At 40.8% G+C, this 23,102-nt stretch overlaps 1 protein-coding gene across 1 annotated transcript; it reads left to right on the top strand.

Moving 5' to 3' along the window:
• Positions 1-1,003: 1,003 nt before the first annotated feature.
• Positions 1,004-22,625, top strand: LOC143301747 (putative oxidoreductase YteT). The gene is made up of 13 exons (XM_076616134.1): positions 1,004-1,125; positions 2,301-2,430; positions 3,278-3,362; positions 4,898-4,971; positions 5,745-5,804; positions 6,879-7,043; positions 8,357-8,545; positions 9,921-10,013; positions 10,910-11,038; positions 13,709-13,810; positions 17,384-17,450; positions 18,044-18,147; positions 21,282-22,625. The coding sequence occupies exons 1-13, from the start codon at positions 1,004-1,006 to the stop codon at positions 21,408-21,410; spliced, it is 1,449 nt and encodes a 482-aa protein (XP_076472249.1). The 3' UTR covers positions 21,411-22,625.
• Positions 22,626-23,102: the final 477 nt, after the last annotated feature.

The following is a 23,102-nucleotide window of genomic DNA, read 5'->3' as shown; positions in this document are numbered from 1 at the left end:
TACTCGATTGATGGAATCATTTTCTGTAATCAGCTGTTGATTGTAAGTGGTGAATTATTGAATAACAGTAGGTGGTGGCAGTGAAAATTTAAATGTTCATTACAAGGACTGAAATGTGATTTTTGGCAAACAACATGACAATATAAGAAAAACAAAAAAAAGAGTAAGTGAATATCTTGATTGGTTCTGAAGATATTCCATTTTAAAGATGTGACGATGCGTACATGCTGTTAGTACTTAATATTTTCACAGTTATATTATACTGTCCATGAGGGTACTGGAATGAAAACTCATATACTTTTAGAAACCATATGATAATGGCATATTCATTAACAGTATACACTTTGCCTTAAAGCTACTATACTTGATTGATGGTTTATTTTCTCCGTAATTAACCTGTTGATTCAAAGTAGAGAAATACTGAATTACACTTACAGTTACACTTTTTGATTGATCATATTTAGAGGGAGAGGGAAAAGATAGCTTAGATTCATTTCAAAGAAGGAAGGGAATGATAGTCTGAATCAACAGCCGTGTGGAGCAGTGGCCAAGTGTTAATGTGTCTGACTAGGAAGCGATAAAGTATCCACAAGTTCAAGTCCCATATGCTGACAAGGATTTTTACAACCAGCTCCACTAGACCTTCAGAGGCATTGTGGCAGAATCATTTAAGCGTTGACCTTATCCGTTGTTCATCAGTGATCAAGGTTCAAGGCGCCATTTCGGCATAGTGTTCAGTCCTTAGGAAAGGCACTCTACATCAGATTTTCCTTACTACACCCAGGTTGTGAACAGGTACCCAACATCAGTCAGGTGAAGTTAAACTGGTGGAAGGAGAAGATGGGATTCTGCCTTTCTGTGCCGAGTCCAAGACACAGTGGTTCACCGCCCTGATGGGGGTTCTGCCTTCCTGTGCCAAGTCCAAGACACAGTGGTTTCACCACCCTGATGGGGGTTCTGCCTTTCTGTGCCGAGTCCAAGAGACAGTGGTTTCACCGCCCTGATGGGGGTTCTGCCTTCCTGTGCCAAGTCCAAGACACAGTGGTTCACTGCACTGATGGGGGTTCTGCCTTTCTGTGCCAAGTCCAAGACACAGTGGTTTCACCACCCAGATGGCCATGAAAGGCAATGGGACCTTTAATCACTATAGACCTTGAATGGTGGTCTGGGACCTGGTCATTCAGACGAGACTGTGTACAGCAGCACTTTGTGCATGTAAAATAACCCACAGCAAAAAGAAGGTTGGCAAAATCCTGTTGAAAAATCTTATTTGACCGTAAAAGTACTAAGCACTTGCACGTTGCAGACAGAAGAAGAAAACGAAAAGGTGATGCTGCACTGTGGTGATGTGCTCTCAGGGAGCAGCATGAATTTCACCCAGGGAAATCTGTTTTGACCAAAAATGACAACACAACACAGCACAGCACAGCACAGCACAGCACAGCACAGCACAATGCAACACAGCACAACACAGCACAACACACAACGCAAGGCAAGGCAATACAACGGGATACAATACAGTACATTACAATACAGTACGATACAGGTGCATACACCTGTTAATGTTTGAACTTCCTTTGTGTGTATTACACCACATTCATGCATGAGGTCAACTGATCAAAAATCATGTAATCTATATCAGAGTTGGTTGAATTATAGAAATATGAAAATCCCCAGCACAAACCAGTGGTGACACGGTCATCAGAAAGAATGGCCGTTGTTTCAGTTGTGTATCAGGAGGAAGGAGGAACTTACATGTAGTACAAAGACCATGAATGTATTCTTATAGTTTTGTAAAAACCCAAAAGCCTACTAATGTTTACTAAAAATATTAACTCTACATTCTGAAATTTATGTATTTATATTGCTACAAAGGGCTTAAGATAAAGGAGAAAGCGGTATCATGATCACAAAATGACACAGATGGTCAGAGACACTGATGTTGTCAGGATTGGAACAGTATTCACACACCCTTTCACAAAGAGCATTGACCTTTCACATTTACATCTTTATTCTCCATCAGGCCATTTGTGTGAGCCATACTCTGCCAGCATTGTAGCAGAGTGCACACAATATTATCAGGTGTAAAAAAATAGTATTCATATTGCCTTTGAAATGTCCAGTTAGAATAATGCATATTTCTCAACTATTACATGGGAAAAAAAAAAGAATGACAGTTTATACACATTTAGTTGTAACATGATTCTGACTCTTAAGAGGAAAGCAAATTTCGAATGGTTTCTGTTCCTGAGCGGTCATAGTGTATTTCTTTGCTTCCAGATTTACTGAAGTTTGGAAAGATGTCGGCAGACAAAAGAAAGGAAGGGGGGAGAAGGGACAGCAAAACCTGTGACCTGTGTTCTGATTGGAGCGGGAAACCGGGGCTTTAGATATGCTTTCTATGCTGTCGCTTTTCCTCAGGATTTCAAGGTGATGACAAAAAACTGTGCTTGGTTTGTTGTTTTGGACATGTATGTGTGGATGTAACTTTCTGTGTGTGTGTGTGTGTGTGTGTGTGTGTGTGTGAGAGAGAGAGAGAGAGAGAGTTTTGAAATTTAGTAATATGAAAATTAAATCACACAAACGATACTTGGTTGTGGAGGATTTATTGTAATTATTTCCATATTGCACGTGTGTGTGTGTCTGTGTGTGTGTGTGTGTGTGAGAGAGAGAGAGAGAGAGAGAGAGAGAGAAAACCAGACAGACGGACAAAGCAAGAGAAAAATGAATGGGAATTTGGTTGTATTTTCTTAAAAGAAACAACCACCACCACCACCACCACCACCAAATATCAAACAAATCAAAACAACAGAACAATAACAACAAATAGTACCTGATGGCTTTTGGAGATTTCATATTTTTACACCATGAATTGATTGGTACCCAGAACAAGCAAAAACATTCAAATCTACATACTTTATATGAACACATACACATACAGACACACACACACACACACACACACACACACACACACACACACACACACACACACATGTGTGCACTAACATTTAAGCAGGTACATGTGCATGCAAACACAGACACACACACGCAGACACACACACACACACACATGAAGATTTGAACACACACACACACACACACATGCACACATCTCTCATTCTTTCTTGTGTTTGAGGTGTCACATGTAGAAGTTTGTACATGTGTACACTCCCACATACACGTTCACACACTCCCCCTATTGCAGGTAACTCATGTGTAACAGGTATTTACTGTGCTGATGATTCTAATTTCTGTTGACTTTCTGTCCTTTCAGATTGTCGGAGTAGCGGATCCTAGAGACTTCTACAGAAAGAGAGTACAAAATGAGCACGACATTCCAGATAAATTTGCCTTTCAGAGTATGTTGTCATCACTTTTGCATATGTGTGTGTGTGTGTGTGTGTGCATGTTTGTGTGCATGTAATATGCAGGTGCCTTCACGTTCAAATTGTGCATGTGTGTACCAGCATTCATGCTTGTATGTATAATCTATATGTGTGTGTGTGTGTGTGTGTGTGTGTGTGTGTGTCCATTTGATTACTTTTGAACCTGAGGGGCTGTCAGCTCGCTGAGATCAGCCAGACCTTACAGGTCAGGGTGTCCGTCACCATTCAGATTCTTCAGCCAGATTTCTTCCTCTAGGAATTGCATTTCTCTTGTTTAGCAAAATAAATGACATCATTGCTAAGTGCAGAGAAAATAGTGACTGCACTTCATGAGTGACATCATTGCTAAGTGCACAGAAAGTAGTGACTGCACTCCACGAGTGACACCATTGCTGAGAGCACAGAAAGTAGTGACTGCGCTCCACGAGTGACGTCATTGCTAAGTGCACAGAAAGTAGTGACTGCACTTCACGAGTGACATCATTGCTAAGTGCACAGAAAGTAGTGACTGCGCTCCACGAGTGATGTCATTGCTAAGTGCACAGAAAGTAGTGACTGCACTTCATGAGTGACACCATTGCTGAGTGCACAGAAAGTAGTGACTGCACTTCATGAGTGACACCATTGCTAAGTGCACAGAAAGTAGTGACTGCACTTCATGAGTGACACGATTGCTAAGTGCACAGAAAGTAGTGACTGCACTTCATGAGTGACACCATTGCTGAGTGCACAGAAAGTAGTGACTGCACTTCATGAGTGACATCATTGCTAAGTGCACAGAAAGTAGTGACTGCACTTCATGAGTGACATCATTGCTGAGTGCACAGAAAGTAGTGACTGCACTTCATGAGTGACACCATTGCTGAGTGCACAGAAAGTAGTGACTGCACTTCATGAGTGACACCATTGCTAAGTGCACAGAAAGTAGTGACTGCACTTCATGAGTGACACCATTGCTAAGTGCACAGAAAGTAGTGACTGCACTTCATGAGTGACACGATTGCTAAGTGCACAGAAAGTAGTGAGTGCACTGCACACTCACACCACACTGATCTCAGTCAGGGCGTTAAACGTTTCCTGTGAAGGGGGAAGGCAGCAGAATGGTGAAGATGCTTATCTGTCAACACGGCATCTCTGAGGGTCTTGCTTCAAATCCTGTCACGGCCTTGGACTGGAAAATGAAACTGAGCATCTGGTTATTCAGTTGAGGTGAAAAACAGAAGTCCCATGTGTAGCACACACTTGGCACACTGAAAAAGACCTCACAGCGACAAAAGTTTTGTCCTCTGGCAAAACTCTGCTGAAGAAATCCACTCTGATAGGTGCACAAAGATGCGTGTATGATAGGTACACAATGATAGGTACACAAAGATACATATATGATAGGTACACAAAGAGACGTACCTGCATGCACTCAAGGCCTGACTACTATGTTGAGTCATGTTGCTGTTCAGGCGTCTGTGCGATGACGCCCCCTTGAGAAACTGAAACTGTGAAGTCGATTTCAGGCTGGACGGAGGCAGCAGAGAAGGAAAAGTTTGCTGACTGCGTCATCATTGCCACGACCGACAGACTGCACAAAGTGAGTGGGGGAGGGGGTTGGTTCAGTGAGGGGAGGGTGGGGGTGGGGGGGGGGGGGGGGGGCGACAGACTGCACAAAGTGAGTGGGGGAGGGGGTTGGTTCAGTGAGGGGAGGGTGGGGGTGGGGGGGGGGCCGACAGACTGCACAAAGTGAGTGGGGGAGGGGGTTGGTTCAGTGAGGGGAGGGTGGGGTGGGGGATGGTGTTGGTGGAGGAGGGGGAAGGGTGAGGGTGAATGAGGTCATGGTGATGAAGTGGAGGGAGGGGGTAGTGATGAGGAAGATGAATGGAGTGAAAGCAAGTATGTTATTTCTGAATGTTGATACTTTAAAAGAAAGTTTTTCTGCGTGATAATGATGAAAATGATACAGTGATAATAATGATGATAAATGAAAAGGCAGATAAATGTATGAAAGCAAGTCATTTCAGAATGTTGATGTTTTGACACACACACACACACATGCACACACACACACACACACACACACACACACACACACACACAAAACACACACACACAACTGGCACAGACCTTTCCATTAAAAAAAAAAAAAAGCATATTGAACTATCACATATCTTATCAAGTTATTACATTTACACAGGATTTCTATGTTAATTGCCAGTGTTTTAAACACCCTACAGTAACACTAACAGTAAAGCAGCTGATGAGATTTGAACACCTCATCTCTAGGTTCTATGTCTGTGATGCTAACCGCTGTCTCACAGCAGCTGATGCAGTGTGTATCACTGACTATGTTGGCTGTGTATTGTTCAGGACCCTGCCGTGGCTTTTGCTAAGAAGGGATACCACATTCTGCTGGAAAAACCCATGGCGGTAAGACACTTTCATCTTCTTATTGTACGTTCATAGACTGTTACTCCCATGATCACTCACATATGTACCAGTGGGGTTTTTTTCGTGCATGACTTCTACCCCAATGTGTAGGCAGCTGTACTCCATTTTGGTGGATATGCTTGCTGGAAGTGGACCTGTTTTCATGTCCCACCAGATGCTGAGAGGGATTACGGGGATCTTTAACATGCGCATTTGATCTTGTGCATGGGTCTACAGATGATGTGGGTTCAGGCACTAGCAGGTCAAACATCTGTTGACCTCGGAGATTGAAAAAAAAAGCTCCAGAAACAATTAACCTGTCAGTTGTGTCAGCCAGGATTCAAACCCAGGACCTTCAGATTGAAAGTTCAGTGCTTTAACCACTCAGCTTTAGTAAGATAGACAGTTGAAAATGTGTTTAATTACTGAGGAAATGTGTGTATTTTTAGTTCCATATACAGAGAATACATGTTTAATTACAGACGTAATATTTTGATATATAATGTAGTGAGGGACAAGAAATATGTTTCATTACTTAGGTAATATATATATATCTATCTATATATCGTGATGAGGAGCAAGGAATGCTTGTTTAACTGCTGAGGTAATGTTTGTGTGTTTATTGTAGTAAAGTACAAGCAGTATGCTTTCATTACTGAGGTAATTGATGTATACTTATAGCAGTGAGGGACAATGAATACAGTTTTGTTTACAGAAGTAATATCTGTGTATATACCGAAGTGAAAGACAAGCAGTATGTGTTTCATTGCTGAGGTGTATTTGCAGTTGTGAAACAAAAGGAATATATGCATTATACAAAAATATTGACAGTGTGCAACGGTATTGACAGTATGTAGCATATGTGGATTTGTCTGAACACAGTGACGCCTCTTTGGGAAACTGAAACCAAACGACACTTTTTCAAGTGTTGGAATAAGGCTGTCGGGAGAGTGCGTTGACTTGTAAGAGCAGTGATGTGTTGCTCACCGTATGTTGCATGTTCATGTATGGATTTTGTCTGAACACAGTGATGCCTCCTTGAGAAACTGAAACTGAATGATGACGCGTTTTCAGGTGTCGGAAGACGACTGTCGGGAGATCGCGTCGACGTGTAAGAGCAGTGATGTGTTGCTAGCTGTGTGTCACGTGATGCGTTACCTCCCCTGGGTGTGCAAGGCCAAGGAGATCATCGACAGCGGGGAGATCGGCCAGGTGGTCAACATTCAGCACACTGAGCCCGTCAGTGCCGCGTGGTTGCTGTGTCTTTTTCATAGTTTAAATATCTATTCATTCATGTAGATATCTACTGCAATTATGATGATGAAGATTATTATTATTATTATTGTTATTATTATCATTGTTATTGTTATTATTATTACTATTATTGTTGTTGTTATTATTGTTGTTATTATATTTTATTTTAAAAAAAGAGTCTTTGTACTTTAACTTTGTGTGTGTGTGTGTGTGTGTGTGTGTGTGTGTGTGTGTGTGGAACAGGTCGGTGGAATCATCAGTGAAGTTAAGTGTTGATAGTGTTATGGAGATGTACATTGAGTGAAAATGCGCAATATCAGTACCATAACACACTGTAATTTGCCAGTACACACTATGTCAGTGCCTTTACACACTGCACAATGCCAGTACCTTTACATTTTGTATAATGTCATTACTTTTACACACAGTAGAATGTCAATACCTTTACATAATGTACAATGTCAGTACCTTTACACAGTGTACATTGTCACTATCTGTATACATTGCATGTCAATGACTGCATACTGTATAATGTCAATACCTTTACACAATGTACAATGTCAATACTTTTACACACAGTAGAATGTCAATACCTTTATATAATGTACAATGTCAGTACCTTTACACGGTGTACACAGTCACTATCTATACAAATTGCGTGTCAATAACTGCATACTGTATAATGTCAGTACATTCACATAATGTACATTGTCAATACCTTTACTCAGTGTACAATTTCACTATCTGTACACATTGCATAATGTCAATAACTGTACATAGTGCATAATGTCAATACCTTTACACACTGTGTAGTGTCAGTACCCACTGTATAGTGTTATTCCTTTACACACTATATAGTGTCAATACCTTTACACACTGTATAGTGTCATACCTTTACACACTGTATAGCGTCATAACCTTTACACACTGTATAGTCTCATTACCTTTACACACTGTATAGTGTCAATACCTTTACACACTGTATAGTGTCATAACCTTTACACTCTGTATAGTCTACCTTTACACACTGTATAGTGTCAATACCTTTACACACTGTATAGTGTCATTACCTTTACACACTGTATAGTATACCTTTACACACTATATAGTGGAATACCTTTACCCACTGTATAGTGTCATTACCTTTACACACTGTATAGTGTCATTACCTTTACACACTGTATAGTGTCATTACCTTTACACTCTGTATAGTGTCATTACCTTTACACACTGTATAGTGTCGTACCTTTACATGCCGTCTCTTGTTTCACTGTCTTGCAAAAGTCTGTGTCGTCCAGATTGGTTTTTGGCACTTTGCCCATTCTTACGTGCGGGGGAACTGGCACAAGGAAAGCCTCAGCTCCTGCTCACTGCTGGCCAAATGCTGTCATGATGTCGACCTCATAAAGTACTGGATGGAGGGTGCTGGGAAGTGCATGAGAGTGTCATCGTTTGGAAGTCTCGCCCATTTTCGGAAGGAAGACAAGGTTAGAGGCTGAAAATGAACACCCCCCCAAACCTCCCACCCCGATGAAATGAATTAAAAAAAAAAAATCATTGTTCCTGGTGCTACAGTATTTAGGACATTTAGTTTTCTATAGAGGTTGGCAGTGCTGGGCACAAAAACAGTTGTTGCCATCAATAAAGAGCAAAGTAGGTGGTTAATTTGTTGCTTTATGTATTTAATTATTCATCAATTTGTTAATTTATGCATCTTATTTATTGCACCTCCTCATTTTTTAATATTTTCCTTCAAGGCCTGACTAAGCGTGTTGGGTTATGCTGCTGGTCGTCATCTGCTTAGCAGATGTGGAGTAGGGTGTATGGATTTGCCCGAACTCAGTGACATCTCCTTGAGTAACTGAACAAACTCAGAAGGTGGTGTCAGAAATATGTTAAATCATCAGCATAGACACTTCTGAACACCACCAATATTGATTGTGTGCTTGATGTTGATTGGCTGCCTTATGTGTTGGTTAATGTTGATTGGCTGTCTGATGTGTTGGTTGATGTTGATTGGCTGTCTGATGTGTTGGTTGATGTTGATTGGCTGTCTGATGTTGGTTAATGTTGATTGGCTGTCTGATGTGTTGGTTAATGTTGATTGGCTGTCTGATGTTGGTTAATGTTAATTGGCTGTCTTATGTGTTGGTTGATGTTGATTGGCTGTCTGATGTTGGTTGATGTTAATTGGCTGTCTGATGTGTTGGTTGATGTTGATTGGCTGTCTGATGTGTTGGTTGATGTTGATTGGCTGTCTGATGTGTTGGTTGATGTTGATTGGCTGTCTGATGTTGGTTAATGTTAATTGGCTGTCTGATGTGTTGGTTGATGTTGATTGGCTGTCTGATGTTGGTTGATGTTGATTGGCTGTCTGTTGTGTTGGTTGATGTTGATTGGCTGTCTGATGTTGGTTGATGTTGATTGGCTGTCTGATGTGTTGGTTGATGTTGATTGGCTGTCTGATGTGTTGGTTGATGTTGATTGGCTGTCTGATGTGTTGGTTAATGTTAATTGGCTGTCTGATGTGTTGGTTGATGTTGATTGGCTGTCTGATGTGTTGGTTGATGTTGATTGGCTGTCTGATGTGCTGGTTGATGTTGATTGGCTGTCTGATGTGTTGGTTGATGTTGATTGGCTGTCTGATGTGTTGGTTGATGTTGATTGGCTGTCTGATGTGTTGGTTGATGTTGAATAATTGATGTTGATCAGCAGCTGGATGGACTGACATTATTCAGATGTGTGATGTACTGATGGTCTGTGGATGTCTGATGTATTGATATTGATGGGATACCTGATATTGACTGATGTTGATGAGCTGCGCTGTGTGAAGCAAGAGTCCTCAGTGTGATGTGTCTGCAGCCAGAGGGAGCAGGAAGTCGATGTCTGGACTGCAATATAGAACAGCAGTGTCCGTATTCTGCCAAGAGACTTTACCTGGATTTCGTCAAGGAGGTAGCCATCTTCTGTCTGTCTTTTAAGGAGGGGCGGTAGTGGGGGATGGTCGTTCTCGGTGTGTAGTGGTGCTAGCATTCTTGAGCTATTTTACCCAGTGTCTGTATCAGGATTTTGTTGTATATATGGCAGCGAAGTGACTTTGGTCATCAAAATTGGAATGGGTGAGGGTGTGGGGGGAGGGGGCGTGTGTGTGTGGGGGTGAGTTGGGGGGGGGGGGAGGTAAGTTTTCTTTTATTAATTCTTCTTCTTCTGCATATTTGATGATGATGGTGATGATGATGATTCTTGTCATCATTGTTCTTGTGTTAACTTATTCATCTTCTTTGTATTATTATCGTTATTGTTATAGAATTTTTTATATCATCTTTTTTTTCTACTGTATTTTGTTATTCTATTTATATTTTTGTTTATCTGTCGAATTTATATTATTATAACTGTTATGATAATCATTATTATTGTTATTATTATTATGGTTAAAAAGTCATTATTATTATAGTAAAACTATTTGGCCGGTAGATGGCCACAGTAGTGGTAGTGGTGACGTCGACAATGACAGCAGCGGTGGTGGTGGTGGTGGTGGTGGTGACGTCAACAATGACGGCAGTGGTGGTGGTGGTGGTGGTGACGTCGACAGTGGTGGTGGTGGTGGTGGTGGTGGTGACATTGACAGTGACGGCAGTGGTGGTGGTGGTGGTGGTGATGTCAACAATGACGGCAGTGGTGGTGGTAGTGGTGGTGGTGATGTCAACAATGACGGCAGTGGTGGTGGTGGTGGTGGTGGTGGCGATGATAATGTTGCTGATGGTGGCAGTGGTGATAGTGGTGGTACTGATGGTAATGATAATGATGATGACCATAACGATGATGATGATGGTGATGACGACGATGTGCAGGGTCACACAGGCTGGCCGGTGGAGGTGGTGGCCGAGGAACCAGACATAGAAAGTGTCACAGAGGCCTTGAAGACAGGCCCTTATGGTCGCTGTGTTTACCAGTCTGACAATGATGTCATGTCTCAACAGGTATGCTCTGTGTGTGTGTGTGTGTGTGTGTGTGTGTGTGTGTGTGTGTAAACATACGTGTGTGCATGCGTGTGTGTGTATGAACGTGTGTGTGTGTTGTGTTTGTAAACGTGTGTGTGTATACATTGTGCGTGTATGTGCGTGTGAGTGTGTGTGTGTGTGTGTGTGTGTGTGTTGTGTTTGTAAACATTTGTGTGTGCATGTGTGTGTGTGTGTGTAAACATATGTGTGTGTGTTGTGTTTGTAAACATACATGTGTGCATATGTGTGTGTGTGTAAACATGTGTGTGTATGTGTGTGTGTTGTGTTTGTAAACGTATGTGTGTGCATATGTGTGTGTGTGTGTGTGTGTTTGTGTGAACATATGTGTGTGTTGTGTTTGTAAAGATATGTGTGTGTCTGTGTGTGTGTGTGAACATATGTGTGTGTTGTGTTTGTAAACAAAAGTGTGTGCATATGTGTGTGTGTGTGTTTGTAAACATGTGTGTGTGTTATGTTTGTAAACATATGTGTGTGTTGTGTTTGTAAACAAAAGTGTGTGCATATGTGTGTGTGTGTGTGTGTGTGTGTGTGTGTAAACATATGTGTGTGTTATGTTTGTAAACATGTGTGTGCATATGTGTGTGTGTGTGTGTGTGTTTGTAAACATGTGTGTATGTTTGTAATTGTAAACATATATGTGTGTGTGTATCCTTGTACAGTGTATGTGGGCATCAGATCGCTGCAGATGCTCCCTAATTTACAACTGAAGCCCTCAGGGTTGATCGGCTTTGCAGCTGAAGGAATGTACTAGCTCTTCCAGTTCCCCAAATCTTCCAGGTCACTGACTCTTCGGGCACTGGAAGAAAATGAAAAAGACATCTCTCTTACTTTCTCTGATTCATGGGTCAGATCATTCATGCAGTATCTGACCACCTCTCCCCATGTGTAAATCAGTGACTTAAGGTCATTCATTTCTTCTAACTAGATCCCCAAAATAGGTTTCCCACCAAGGGGCATCACCCTGTTATTGAACACTCCAGGTTCATCCCAGAGTTGACTCCCATAGACTGTCTCACGGAGTGTGACTCGTGTGTGTGAGTGTGTATGTGTGTACGTGTGTGTGTGCACACGTGTGTAAACATGTGTGTTTGCAAACACTCGTGTATGCTTTTATGTAAGTATGTGTGTGTGTCTGTGTGTTTGTTCTTTAATTTAACATCTTTAACTCTTTTCACTTTGAGTGATATTAGACAATGTCTGTGTGTGTATGTGTCTGTGTGTAAATATAATTATGTGTTTATGTCTGAGCATGTTGTTTGTTTGTGTGTAAGTGTGTGTGTGTATGTTAGTATATGTGTGTGTATGTGTGTGTATGTTAGTATCTGTGTGTGTTGTGTGTATGTTAGTATCTGTGTGCGTAAGTGTGTGTGTGTATGTTAGTATCTGTGTGTGTATGTGAGTGTGTGTATGTTAGTATCTGTGTGTGTCTGTGTGTGTGTTGTGTGTATGTTAGTATCTGTGTGTGTAAGTGTGTGTGTGTATGTTAGTATCTGTGTGTGCATGTGAGTGTGTGTATGTTAGTATCTGTGTGTGTGTGTGTGTGTGTGTGTGTGTGTGTGTTGTGTGTATGTTAGTATCTGTGTGTGTAAGTGTGTGTGTATGTTAGTATCTGTGTGTGTATGTGAGTGTGTGTATGTTAGTATCTGTGTGTGTCTGTGTTGTGCGTATGTTAGTATCTGTGTGTGTAAGTGTGTGTGTGTATGTTAGTATCTGTGTGTGCATGTGAGTGTGTGTATGTTAGTATCTGTGTGTGTAAGTGTGTGTGTGTATGTTAGTATCTGTGTGTGTATGTGAGTGTGTGTATGTTAGTAGCTGTGTGTGTGTTGTGTGTATGTTAGTATATGTGTGTGTAAGTGTGTGTGTATGTTAGTATCTGTGTGTGCATGTGAGTGTGTGTATGTTAGTATCTGTGTGTAAGTGTGTGTGTGTGTATGTTAGTATCTGTGTGTGTAAGTGTGTGTGTGTATGTTAGTATCTGTGTGTGTAAGTGTGTGTGTGTATGTTAGTATATGTGTGTGCATGTGAGTGCACACAGCACAAAACTAGGAGTCACTACCTGCCAGTGGTTATGAAGTCATTGTCAGTGGTTTAGCTGAATGGAAGCCAGACTGGTGTGCTGTTTTCTCTTTTCTGCCATGATGTGATGAAGGTATGAAGTGATCCCCTGTTCACATGGAGTGTGATACAAACTGCTCCTCTTCATGTCTTTTCACTTCATTCATTTGTTTTGTGAATTCAGATGCTTTGTGTTCAGATGATACTCTAAACATGATTTCATTCACTTTACTACAAGTCCGTCATGTTCTGTGTAACATTGCCACACACACTGTTGCCATGTATTGTTTGCTTTTTGACCATTTTGTTTTTTCCATGGGGAATTTTAAAACAAAAATCTTGAATCATGTCAATATTTATAATGATTATCAAGCAAATAATGCATGCACAGACATTTGCACACACGTGTGTACATACGTGTACATACATGTATGCACACATGTGCACACATGCAGACACACACACACACACGCACACGCACACGCACACAGAAAGAACTTGATAACTTTTTTCTGTTTTTATAAAACCCACCACAGGGATGTGTTTATCACTAATTTTCTGTTGATTGTGAAGGTGGCTACGTTCCAGTTTGAGAGCGGAGCAACAGCCAGTCTCACGATGGTAGCCTTCACCAGCCGATTGTGTTCTCGGGAGGTCAGAATCTATGGGACTAAGGTTAGTTCTGTAACCTTGTTTTTGTATTTCTCTTTTTTTCGTCACAACACATTTCTCTGCGTGAAATTCGAGCTACTCTCCCCAGGGAGAGCATGTACCTCCACTGAGAGCACCACCCATTTTTTTGGTATTTTTTCTTACCTGCAGTTTTTTATTTGTTTTTTCCTATCGAAGTGGATTTTTTCTACAGAATTTTGCCAGGAACAACCCTTTTGCTGTCATGGGTTCTTTTACGTGCGCTAAGTGCATGCGGCACACGGGACCTTGGTTTATCGTCTGATCCGAATCACTAGCATCCTGACCACCACTCAAGGTCTAGTGGAGGGCGAGAAAATATTGGCGACTGTACCATGATTCGAATCAGTGCACTCAGATTCTCTCGCTTCCTGGGCAGATGCGTTACCTCTAGGCCATCACTCCACCTTTAATGCAACAGCAAAGTGAGAGCTGTATGATCAATTGTTTCTCCTCTGCAATGGGAAGTCATGTACAGCTCATTCTTTTTTGAAAGACTAGGACCCATAAACCAGGAGGCAAGATTGCGCTGGCTCTTAGTGCTGCAGCCTTTGGGGCTAGTTGGCCTTTGGGGACCATCCCCCATGCCGACTGTCCTAAATCCTTGGGAGAAAGTGGGGATGTAGCTTTGGCAAGACACTGTCTGCTGTGATCAGATTCTAACCAGATAGTTGCCCCCACTGCTGTTCCGATAGCCATAGTCAGACAAGACTGACTGTCATACAAACCAGTTTGGATTCAGCACTCTTTTAAATCTATAGTAAAGGTGTTGCAAACATTGTGTATGAGGTATTTCTTTTCCTCTAGCTGTATAGTTTGTTTTGGGTTAATTATTGTATCTGTGCGTATATTTTTGTTTGGGGTGAATTTTACATTTTAGCTGCAATTTGTTTTGGTTATTTCCTTTGTAGGCTGCTTCTTCCACATTCACTCATGTCATCAAGTAGGCTCTTTGTGCATGTTTTACCGAGGCAGCCATACTCCGTTTGCAGAGCTGGGCATGCAGGGTATGTTCATGTTTCCATGACTCTGAATGCTGACTGCAGGGATCTTTAACAGTTGTGGAGAAACCGAGGAGGAAGATAGCAGAATGTTTAAGAGGTTTATCTACCAACACAGTGTCTGTGAGAGTGTAGGTTCAAGGTAGCAGAATGCTTAAGAGGTTTATCTACCAACACAGTGTCCGTGAGAGTGTAGGTTCAAGGTAGCAGAATGCTTAAGAGGTTTATCTACCAACACAGTTTTCGTGAGAGTGTAGGTTCAAGGTAGCAGAATGTTTAAGAGGTTTATCTACCAACACAGTGTCCGTGAGAGTGTAGGTTCAAGGTAGCAGAATGCTTAAGAGGTTTATCTACCAACACAGTGTCTGTGAGAGTGTGGGTTCAAGGTAGCAGAATGTTTAAGAGGTTTATCTACCAACACAGTATCTGTGAGAGTGTAGGTTCAAGGTAGCAGAATGCTTAAGAGGTTTATCGACCAACACAGCGTCCATGAGAGTGTGGGTTCAAAGTAGCAGAATGCTTAAGAGGTTTATCTACCAACACAGTGTCCGTGAGGGTATAGGTTTAAGGTAGCAGAATGTTTAAGAGGTTTATCTACCAACACAGTGTCCGTGAGAGTGTAGGTTCAAGGTAGCAGAATGCCTAAGAGGTTTATCTACCAACACAGTGTCCGTGAGAGTGTGGGTTCAAGGTAGCAGAATGCTTAAGAGATTTATCTACCTACAAAGTGTCCATGAGAGTGTGGGTTAAGGTAGCAGAATGCTTAAGAGGTTTATCTACCAACAAAGTGTCCGTGAGAGTGTAGGTTCAAGGTAGCAGAATGCTTAAGAGGTTTATCTACCAACACAGTGTCCGTGAGGGTGTAGGTTCAAGGTAGCAGAATGCTTAAGAGGTTTATCTACCAACACAGTGTCCGTGAGAGTGTAGGTTCAAGGTAGCAGAATGCTTAAGAGGTTTATCTACCAACACAGTGTCCGTGAGAGTGTGGGTTCAAGGTAGCAGAATGCTCAAGAGGTTTATCTACCAACACAGTGTCTGTGAGAGTGTGGGTTAAGGTAGCAGAATGCTTAAGAGGTTTATCTACTAACAAAGTGTCCGTGAGAGTGTAGGTTAAGGTAGCAGAATGCTTAAGAGGTTTATCTACCAACACAGTGTCTGTGAGAGTGTGGGTTAAGGTAGCAGAATGCTTAAGAGATTTATCTACCAACACAGTGTCCATGAGAGTGTGGGTTAAGGTAGCAGAATGCTTGAGAGATTTATCTACCAACACAGTGTCCATGAGAGTGTGGGTTAAGGTAGCAGAATGCTTAAGAGGTTTATCTACCAACACAGTGTCCGTGAGGGTGTAGGTTCAAGGTAGCAGAATGCTTAAGAGGTTTATCTACCAACACAGTGTCCGTGAGAGTGTGGGTTCAAGGTAGCAGAATGTTTAAGAGGTTTATCTACCAACACAGTATCTGTGAGAGTGTGGGTTCAAGGTAGCAGAATGTTTAAGAGGTTTATCTACCAACACAGTGTCCGTGAGAGTGTGGGATCCATTCCCACTCTCGTCCTTTCTCCCAAGTTGACTGGAAAATCAAACTGAGCATCTTGTCGTTCAGATGAGACAAAAATCCAAGGTCCCATGCGTAGCGTGCATTTGGCGCACTGAAAAAGAACCCATAGCAACAAGAGTGTTGTCCTCTTTTGGCAAAATTATGTGGAAAAAATCTGTAGTAAAGGCATTGCGAATATTGTAGACTGTGGCTTTACTTAAATCTAGAATTCAGTAAAGCAGTTTTGGGTGTTTTTGTATTATTTGGGTTTTTTTTGTGTTTGTTTTATTATTTTGTGTGTGTGTGTGTGTGTGAGTGAGAGAGTGAGTGAGTGAGTGTGTGTGTGTGTGTGTGTGTGTGTGAGTGAGAGAGTGAGTGAGTGAGTGTTGTCCTTTTTGTGGTGGGAGAGGGGTTGGTTGGTTTTATTTTCTTGATTGGGTTTTATTCTCGGGAGCGGTAGAGGGAAGAATGGTTTGTCTTGCATTATTTTTTGTGTGGCTAAAACTATTAGGAATCAATATATGTCATAATGGTTAAGCCTCTCTCTGAATATTTTCCAAAGTATAACTGTTGTTGTTGTTGTTGCTGCTGCTTCAGTGATGGTGGTGGTGTTGTCAACATGGTTCAGGCTGCTGTAGTTTCATGAAGTATAGTAGACAGCTCTGTCATTGCATTGTATTGTACTACATTGCATTGCATTGCATTGTATCATATTGTATTGTTCTTTAACACAGCAGACTTTAATTAGGGCTGTGTAATTGGGGCTGTGTAATTTGGGCTGATTTTCACCGAGGAGAGTCTGTTGCTACTGTGCCACTCCCCTTTTTGCCTTTCAGTTCTTTTCTGTCTGCATGTGGATGTGTTTTCCTATCAAAGTGGACTTTTTCCACAGAGTTTTGCCAGGGACAATCCTTTTGTTGCCATGAGTTCTTTTACGTGTAGTGAGTGCATGCTACACACAGGAACTCAGTTTATCATTCCATCCAAATGACCAGTGATTGGGGGAATGTGTTTTGTTTCAGGGTGAAATTCGATGTGACGGTGGATTCGGGGCAGTGGAGGTTTTCGACTTTCTGACACAGAATACAAGTAAGTCTGACAGTCTCAGTATCAGTATCAGTAGCTGAAGGAGGCGTCACTGCATTCAGACAAATCCATATACGCTACACCCTATCTGCCAGGCAGATGCCTGACCAGCAGCGTAACCCAACGCGCTGTTACATAGTTTCAGTTAAGTCACGGTTTCCCAAAGAGGCATCACTGCAGTCAGACAAACCCATATACGCTACACCACATCAAGCAGATGCCTGACCAGCAGCGTAACCCAACGTGCTATGTGTGTGTGTGTGTGTGTGTCTCTTTGTGTGTACTTATACTTCATTCGCTGTTTGCCAGTTCTGTGCTAAAATACTTTAAATTCTCCACCAGAGATAATCAGAGAGTCTTGTGAGGGGTGCTTGTATACCATTCTACTTTTTACTGCTTCACGTTATATGTGTAAACAAGTATCAAGTTTTGAGAGAAAAAAATACTGAAAGAGAGAAACCAAGTCCCCTTCTGTCATTGTGCAGCTTCAGCTTTATATTTATTAAAAATAAAACAAAACAAAAAACCCAACAAGTTTGCACAAGAAGAATACTAAGATGGAGAAACGATGATATGATTAAGTCCCCTTTGCACAGGACAAGTGCCATTGTCAGCGATGGAAGAGAAACCTCCTGGCCGTCTGAGGGGCCACAGTGGAGCAGACTATGGGCTTATGAAGGCATTTGTCAGCGCTCTGAAGGTAAGAAGATTTTTTAAAAATAATTGTTTTTATTCATCATCTTAGAAAATCTTGTACAATTTCTTTTCTTTCTTTTTTTCTACATTCATTTACACTGAAATGTGCTGAACATCTAAGGGACAAGGAGTGTTAAGCAGCGAGAGAAAGATAAAAAATTTCCAGTGGAATCCTGGAATTTTTAAGGTTCTTGGAATGATATTTTCAACAGACATCAATACAACCATTGACATTAACTTACGATAATTACCTTTTTATTGTTTTCTTTGCATTTGTTTACACATGAGTCTGGTGAGCATTTGAGGAACTAGGATTTATTTATTTTTTATTGAACAAGATAAATGTGTGTTAACCAGCATTGTGTTAATGAACTGCAAAGAGCATTGGTGAGGAATGGGAGATGTTGATACCAGATGATTGTGTTGTCTGTTCTTGTGTTCAGTGGACTCTGCTGTCTTTCAGTTCTGAATGTTAAAAATGTATGCATTGTTTCTGGTGTGGTGGAGGGCAGGTCAGAATTAGAATTGGGAGGAAGGTGGCCGAATGGTTAAGACGCTCAGCTGCCAATACAGAGAGTTAGTAAGGTCTCGCCCTTTCTCCCAAGTTTGACTGGAAAATCAAACTGAGCATCTAGTCTTTCAGATGAGACGATAAACCAAGGTCCCGTTTGCAGCACACACTTGGCACACTGAAAAAGAACCCATGGCAATGAGAGTGTTGTCCTCTGGAAAATTCTGTAAAGAAAAGAAATCCACTCTGATAGGTACACAGATATATAAGCATACACTCAATGCCTGACAAGTGCGTTAGGTTATGCTGCTGTCAGGCATCTGCCTAGCAGATGTGTTGTGGAATATATAGATTTGTCCAAACGCAGTGACGCCTCCTTAAGAAACTGAAAGTTGAAACTGAAGCAGTCAGAATTTACATTTGTAGCACGAAGACCACTTGAGAACGCTGATGTCAGGTTGGCCAGAAGTTTGATATGAAAACTTTTTGAACAGTACATGTGTGTGTGTGTGTGAATACAATTCATGTGAAAGCTCTTTGAACAGTATGAGACTACTTGTGTGTATGTGTGTGTGTGTGTGTGAATGCAATTCATGTGAAAGCTCTTTGAACAGTATGAGATTACATGTGTGTGTGTGTGAATACAGTCATGTAAAAGCTCTTTGAACAGTATGAGATTACATGTGTGTGTGTGTGAATACAGTCATGTAAAAGCTCTTTGATCAGCATGAGATTTACATATGTGTGTGTGTGTGAATACAGTCATGTAAAAGCTCTTTGAACAGCATGAGATTTACATGTGTGTGTGTGTGAATAGTCATGTAAAAGCTCTTTGAACAGTATGAGATTACATGTGTGTGTGTGTGTGTGTGTGTGTGTGTGTGTGTGTGTGTGTGTGTGTGTGTGAATACAGTCATGTGAAAGCTCTTTGAACAGTATGAGATTACATGTGTGTGTGTGTGTGAATACAGTCATGTGAAAGCTCTTTGAACAGTATGAGATTACATGTGTGTGTGTATGTGTGAATACAGTAATGTAAAAGCTCTTTCAACAGCATGAGATTACATGTGTGTGTGTGTGAATACAGTCATGTAAAAGCTCTTTGAACAGTATGAGATTACATGTGTGTGTGTGTGAATACAGTCATGTAAAAGCTCTTTGATCAGCATGAGATTTACATGTGTGTGTGTGTGTGTGTGTGTGTGTGTGTGTATGTGTGTGAATACAGTCATGTAAAAGCTCTTTGAACAGCATGAGATTTACATGTATGTGTGTGTGAATACAATCATGTAAAAGCTCTTTAAACAGTATGAGATTACATGTGTGTGTGTGTGTGTGTGAATACAGTCATGTGAAAGCTCTTTGAACAGTATGAGATTACATGTGTGTGTGTGTGTGTGAATACAGTCATGTGAAAGCTCTTTGAACAGTATGAGATTACATGTGTGTGTGTATGTGTGAATACAGTTATGTGAAAGCTCTTTGAACAGTATGAGATTACATGTGTGTGTGTATGTGTGAATACAGTCATGTGAAAGCTCTTTGAACAGTATGAGATTACATGTGTGTGTGTATGTGTGAATACAGTCCTGTGAAAGCTCTTTGAACAGTATGAGATTACATGTGTGCGTGTATGTGTGAATACAGTCATGTGAAAGCTCTTTGAACAGTATGAGATTACATGTGTGTGTGTATGTGTGAATACAGTCATGTGAAAGCTCTTTGAACAGTATGAGATTACATGTGTGTGTGTATGTGTGAATACAGTCATGTGAAAGCTCTTTGAACAGTATGAGATTACATGTGTGTGTGTATGTGTGAATGCAGTCATGTGAAAGCTCTTTGAACAGTATGAGATTACATGTGTGTGTGTATGTGTGAATACAGTCATGTGAAAGCTCTTTGAACAGTATGAGATTACATGTGTGTGTGTGTATGTGTGAATACAGTCATGTGAAAGCTCTTTGAACAGTATGAGATTACATGTGTGCGTGTATGTGTGAATACAGTCATGTGAAAGCTCTTTGAACAGTATGAGATTACATGTGTGTGTGTATGTGTGAATACAGTCATGTGAAAGCTCTTTGAACAGTATGAGATTACATGTGTGTGTGTATGTGTGAATACAGTCATGTAAAAGCTCTTTGAACAGCATGAGATTACATGTCTGTGTGTGTGAATACAGTGTGTGGACAAGGATTCTTGTCATCTCTATTTCTCTGTATCTTTTTCTCAAAGAAACATGGGACGGCCCTATGATGTCTGGTTGTCTTTTCTGCACTCAGTTGAGTGTTTGGAACTCATGCTGTGGGTGTGCAACAGTCAGTCAGACAGGAATACCAACAAAACATACTGTTGAAAGCACTGAGAGAGAGAGAGAGAGAGAGAGAGAGAGAGCAGCAGCAGCAGCAGCAGTAGTAGTAGTGGTGGTAGTGGTAGGATATGAATCATACAAAAAAAATGAACGTATTTCATACATAATTTTTCACATTATGTCATTTGTTCATGGAAAAAAGGGTATCGACTGAAAATTTGTATATGTCTTTTATAGTGATTGCCTTTTTTTTTCTTTTTCTTTTTTTTTCATTTTTTGTTTTGTTCAAACATCCTTTTGTTGTTTGTGACAGACGGGGAACAAAGAGCTGATCAGGACGGGGGCGGACGACACATTGGGGAGCCACCTGCTGGTGTTTGCCGCTGAGAAAGCCAGGAAAGAGAACTGCGTTGTGCACATCCAGCCTGACGGCAGTTTCTGAACTCACACTGTTCAGGAGGAGAGAGAGGAACCGTTTGAGGAATGCATGCAACTTTCTTCACAATTTCTGAAGGAAGAACTATATATATATATATAAACAGTGTGTAAAAAGACACAACTTTAAAGAATAGAAAATCTGGAAGATTCTGTAAACATTCCGCAGGAATGCAGTATAAATTTTAAAATGAATACTTTGAAAATGATTTGCCATTGAAATGGCACTAAAGATTCGGCAAAAGAAAATAAACAGAGTTTGTAAAAGCTGTAGACAGACAAGTATCTTTTTTAATTTTTATTTAGGCAGATGGTTTGAAACTAAGCAAGTCTGTAGGAGTTCTAGACAGACAAGTATAATTCTTATAAGGAAGGATGGTTGGAAACTAAGCAAGGCTGTATGAACACATTAGACAGAGAAGCAGTAAAATCAGAATAGAATAATAGTTTGAAAATAAGAGCCTCATGTGTAACTTCCTGCTGGACAACGTCAACAAATCCAGCCAAGCTTCATTTTCATCTGGTTAATACATTTATCAAAATTAATGCCGAGCTGCTGTCAGAATCAACAATTTAAAGATTTTTTTTCCCTCTATCTTTCTTTGAATTATGACCACTGAGTATCAAGTATCAATCAGATTTAAATGTTACTTTTGTAATCATTCATATTGTTTTCTAGAAATTGTACTTGCTTGGGTTGAGACATTCCAAACTGATTTTTATATACATGCATCCAGTTTGTACACTGTGTGAATTTTGTGGGCACAGGTGGATGATTTAGAGTGGATGGTATGACCAGTATATCAGTTGTTTTTTGAGTTAGTGGGATGCTGTCTGTTTGACAGGTGGGCTGTTGCCTGTGATGGAGGGTTTTCACTGCCTGCCATTGTACAGTTACAGTTCTTGATCATCTGTATTATAGGTGATGATGATCGTTTTAAGCATTGTATGATGCTGACTTTTGTTTGACAGCTGGGGTTGGCTGATGACTTCAGCTGGGCTGTTAACATGATTTGGTTCGATTTTGATTTGACTTTAGACATTAGGGGAAAAAAAAGAAAGCATCAGTGACACATTTTTCATCATATCACATAAGCATCTTACAGTCTCATAAAGCATCTAATAGTGATATAAAGTATCAGTGACATATTTCCCATCACATCACACAACACACAAGCATCCTACAGGCATACAAAGTATCAGAGACACATTTTCCAACATCACACAGGCTCAACAGCGCAGGGCCTTCTCCGGTGTGTGGCCTTGTGGGGACACAACATTGACAGTTGTCTGATGCCATTTGAACAGTGTGGAAGACAGGGCAGCAACAAGAATAAAACAAAGGTGTTAAAAATGATTTGTGCTGTACTTATATACATGCATTTGATTATCTGTGATTGAACTTGATATGGCTGGAAATGATATTTTTCCAAGAGATGTTTTATCTTAAATATGCACACATATATGCGCAATTCATTGTTTATTTGTTGGTTATTGTTATCAGTACATAAAATGAACTGGTTTTATCATGTGTGGGGGTGTAAATGTATGATGTCTTTTATTTCATTTCTATGTTTGACAGTAGAGAACAAAATTAAGGCGTGATATTAACGCCTGTGTGTATGGAGCCATTCATTCACGTGTACATCAGGAACTGAAGAAATTGTTTAACTTACCACGATTTGTTTTTGGGATAGAT

Source organism: Babylonia areolata, chromosome 28, assembly GCF_041734735.1.
Source record: "Babylonia areolata isolate BAREFJ2019XMU chromosome 28, ASM4173473v1, whole genome shotgun sequence".
Lineage (NCBI taxonomy): Eukaryota > Metazoa > Mollusca > Gastropoda > Neogastropoda > Buccinidae > Babylonia > Babylonia areolata.
The sequence above is the reverse complement of the archived record's forward strand: the minus strand, read 5'-3'. Positions and strand labels throughout refer to the sequence as shown.

Bases quoted from the DNA above. Each gene is read 5' to 3' on its own strand.
- LOC143301747 (XM_076616134.1), top strand. From the start codon at position 1,004: ATGGGGGTTCTGCCTTCCTGTGCCAAGTCCAAGACACAGTGGTTCACT. The intron at 10,014-10,909 runs GTAGCCATCTTC...GACGATGTGCAG, and splicing joins ACCTGGATTTCGTCAAGGAG to GGTCACACAGGCTGGCCGGT. The intron at 18,148-21,281 runs GTAAGAAGATTT...TGTTTGTGACAG, and splicing joins CATTTGTCAGCGCTCTGAAG to ACGGGGAACAAAGAGCTGAT.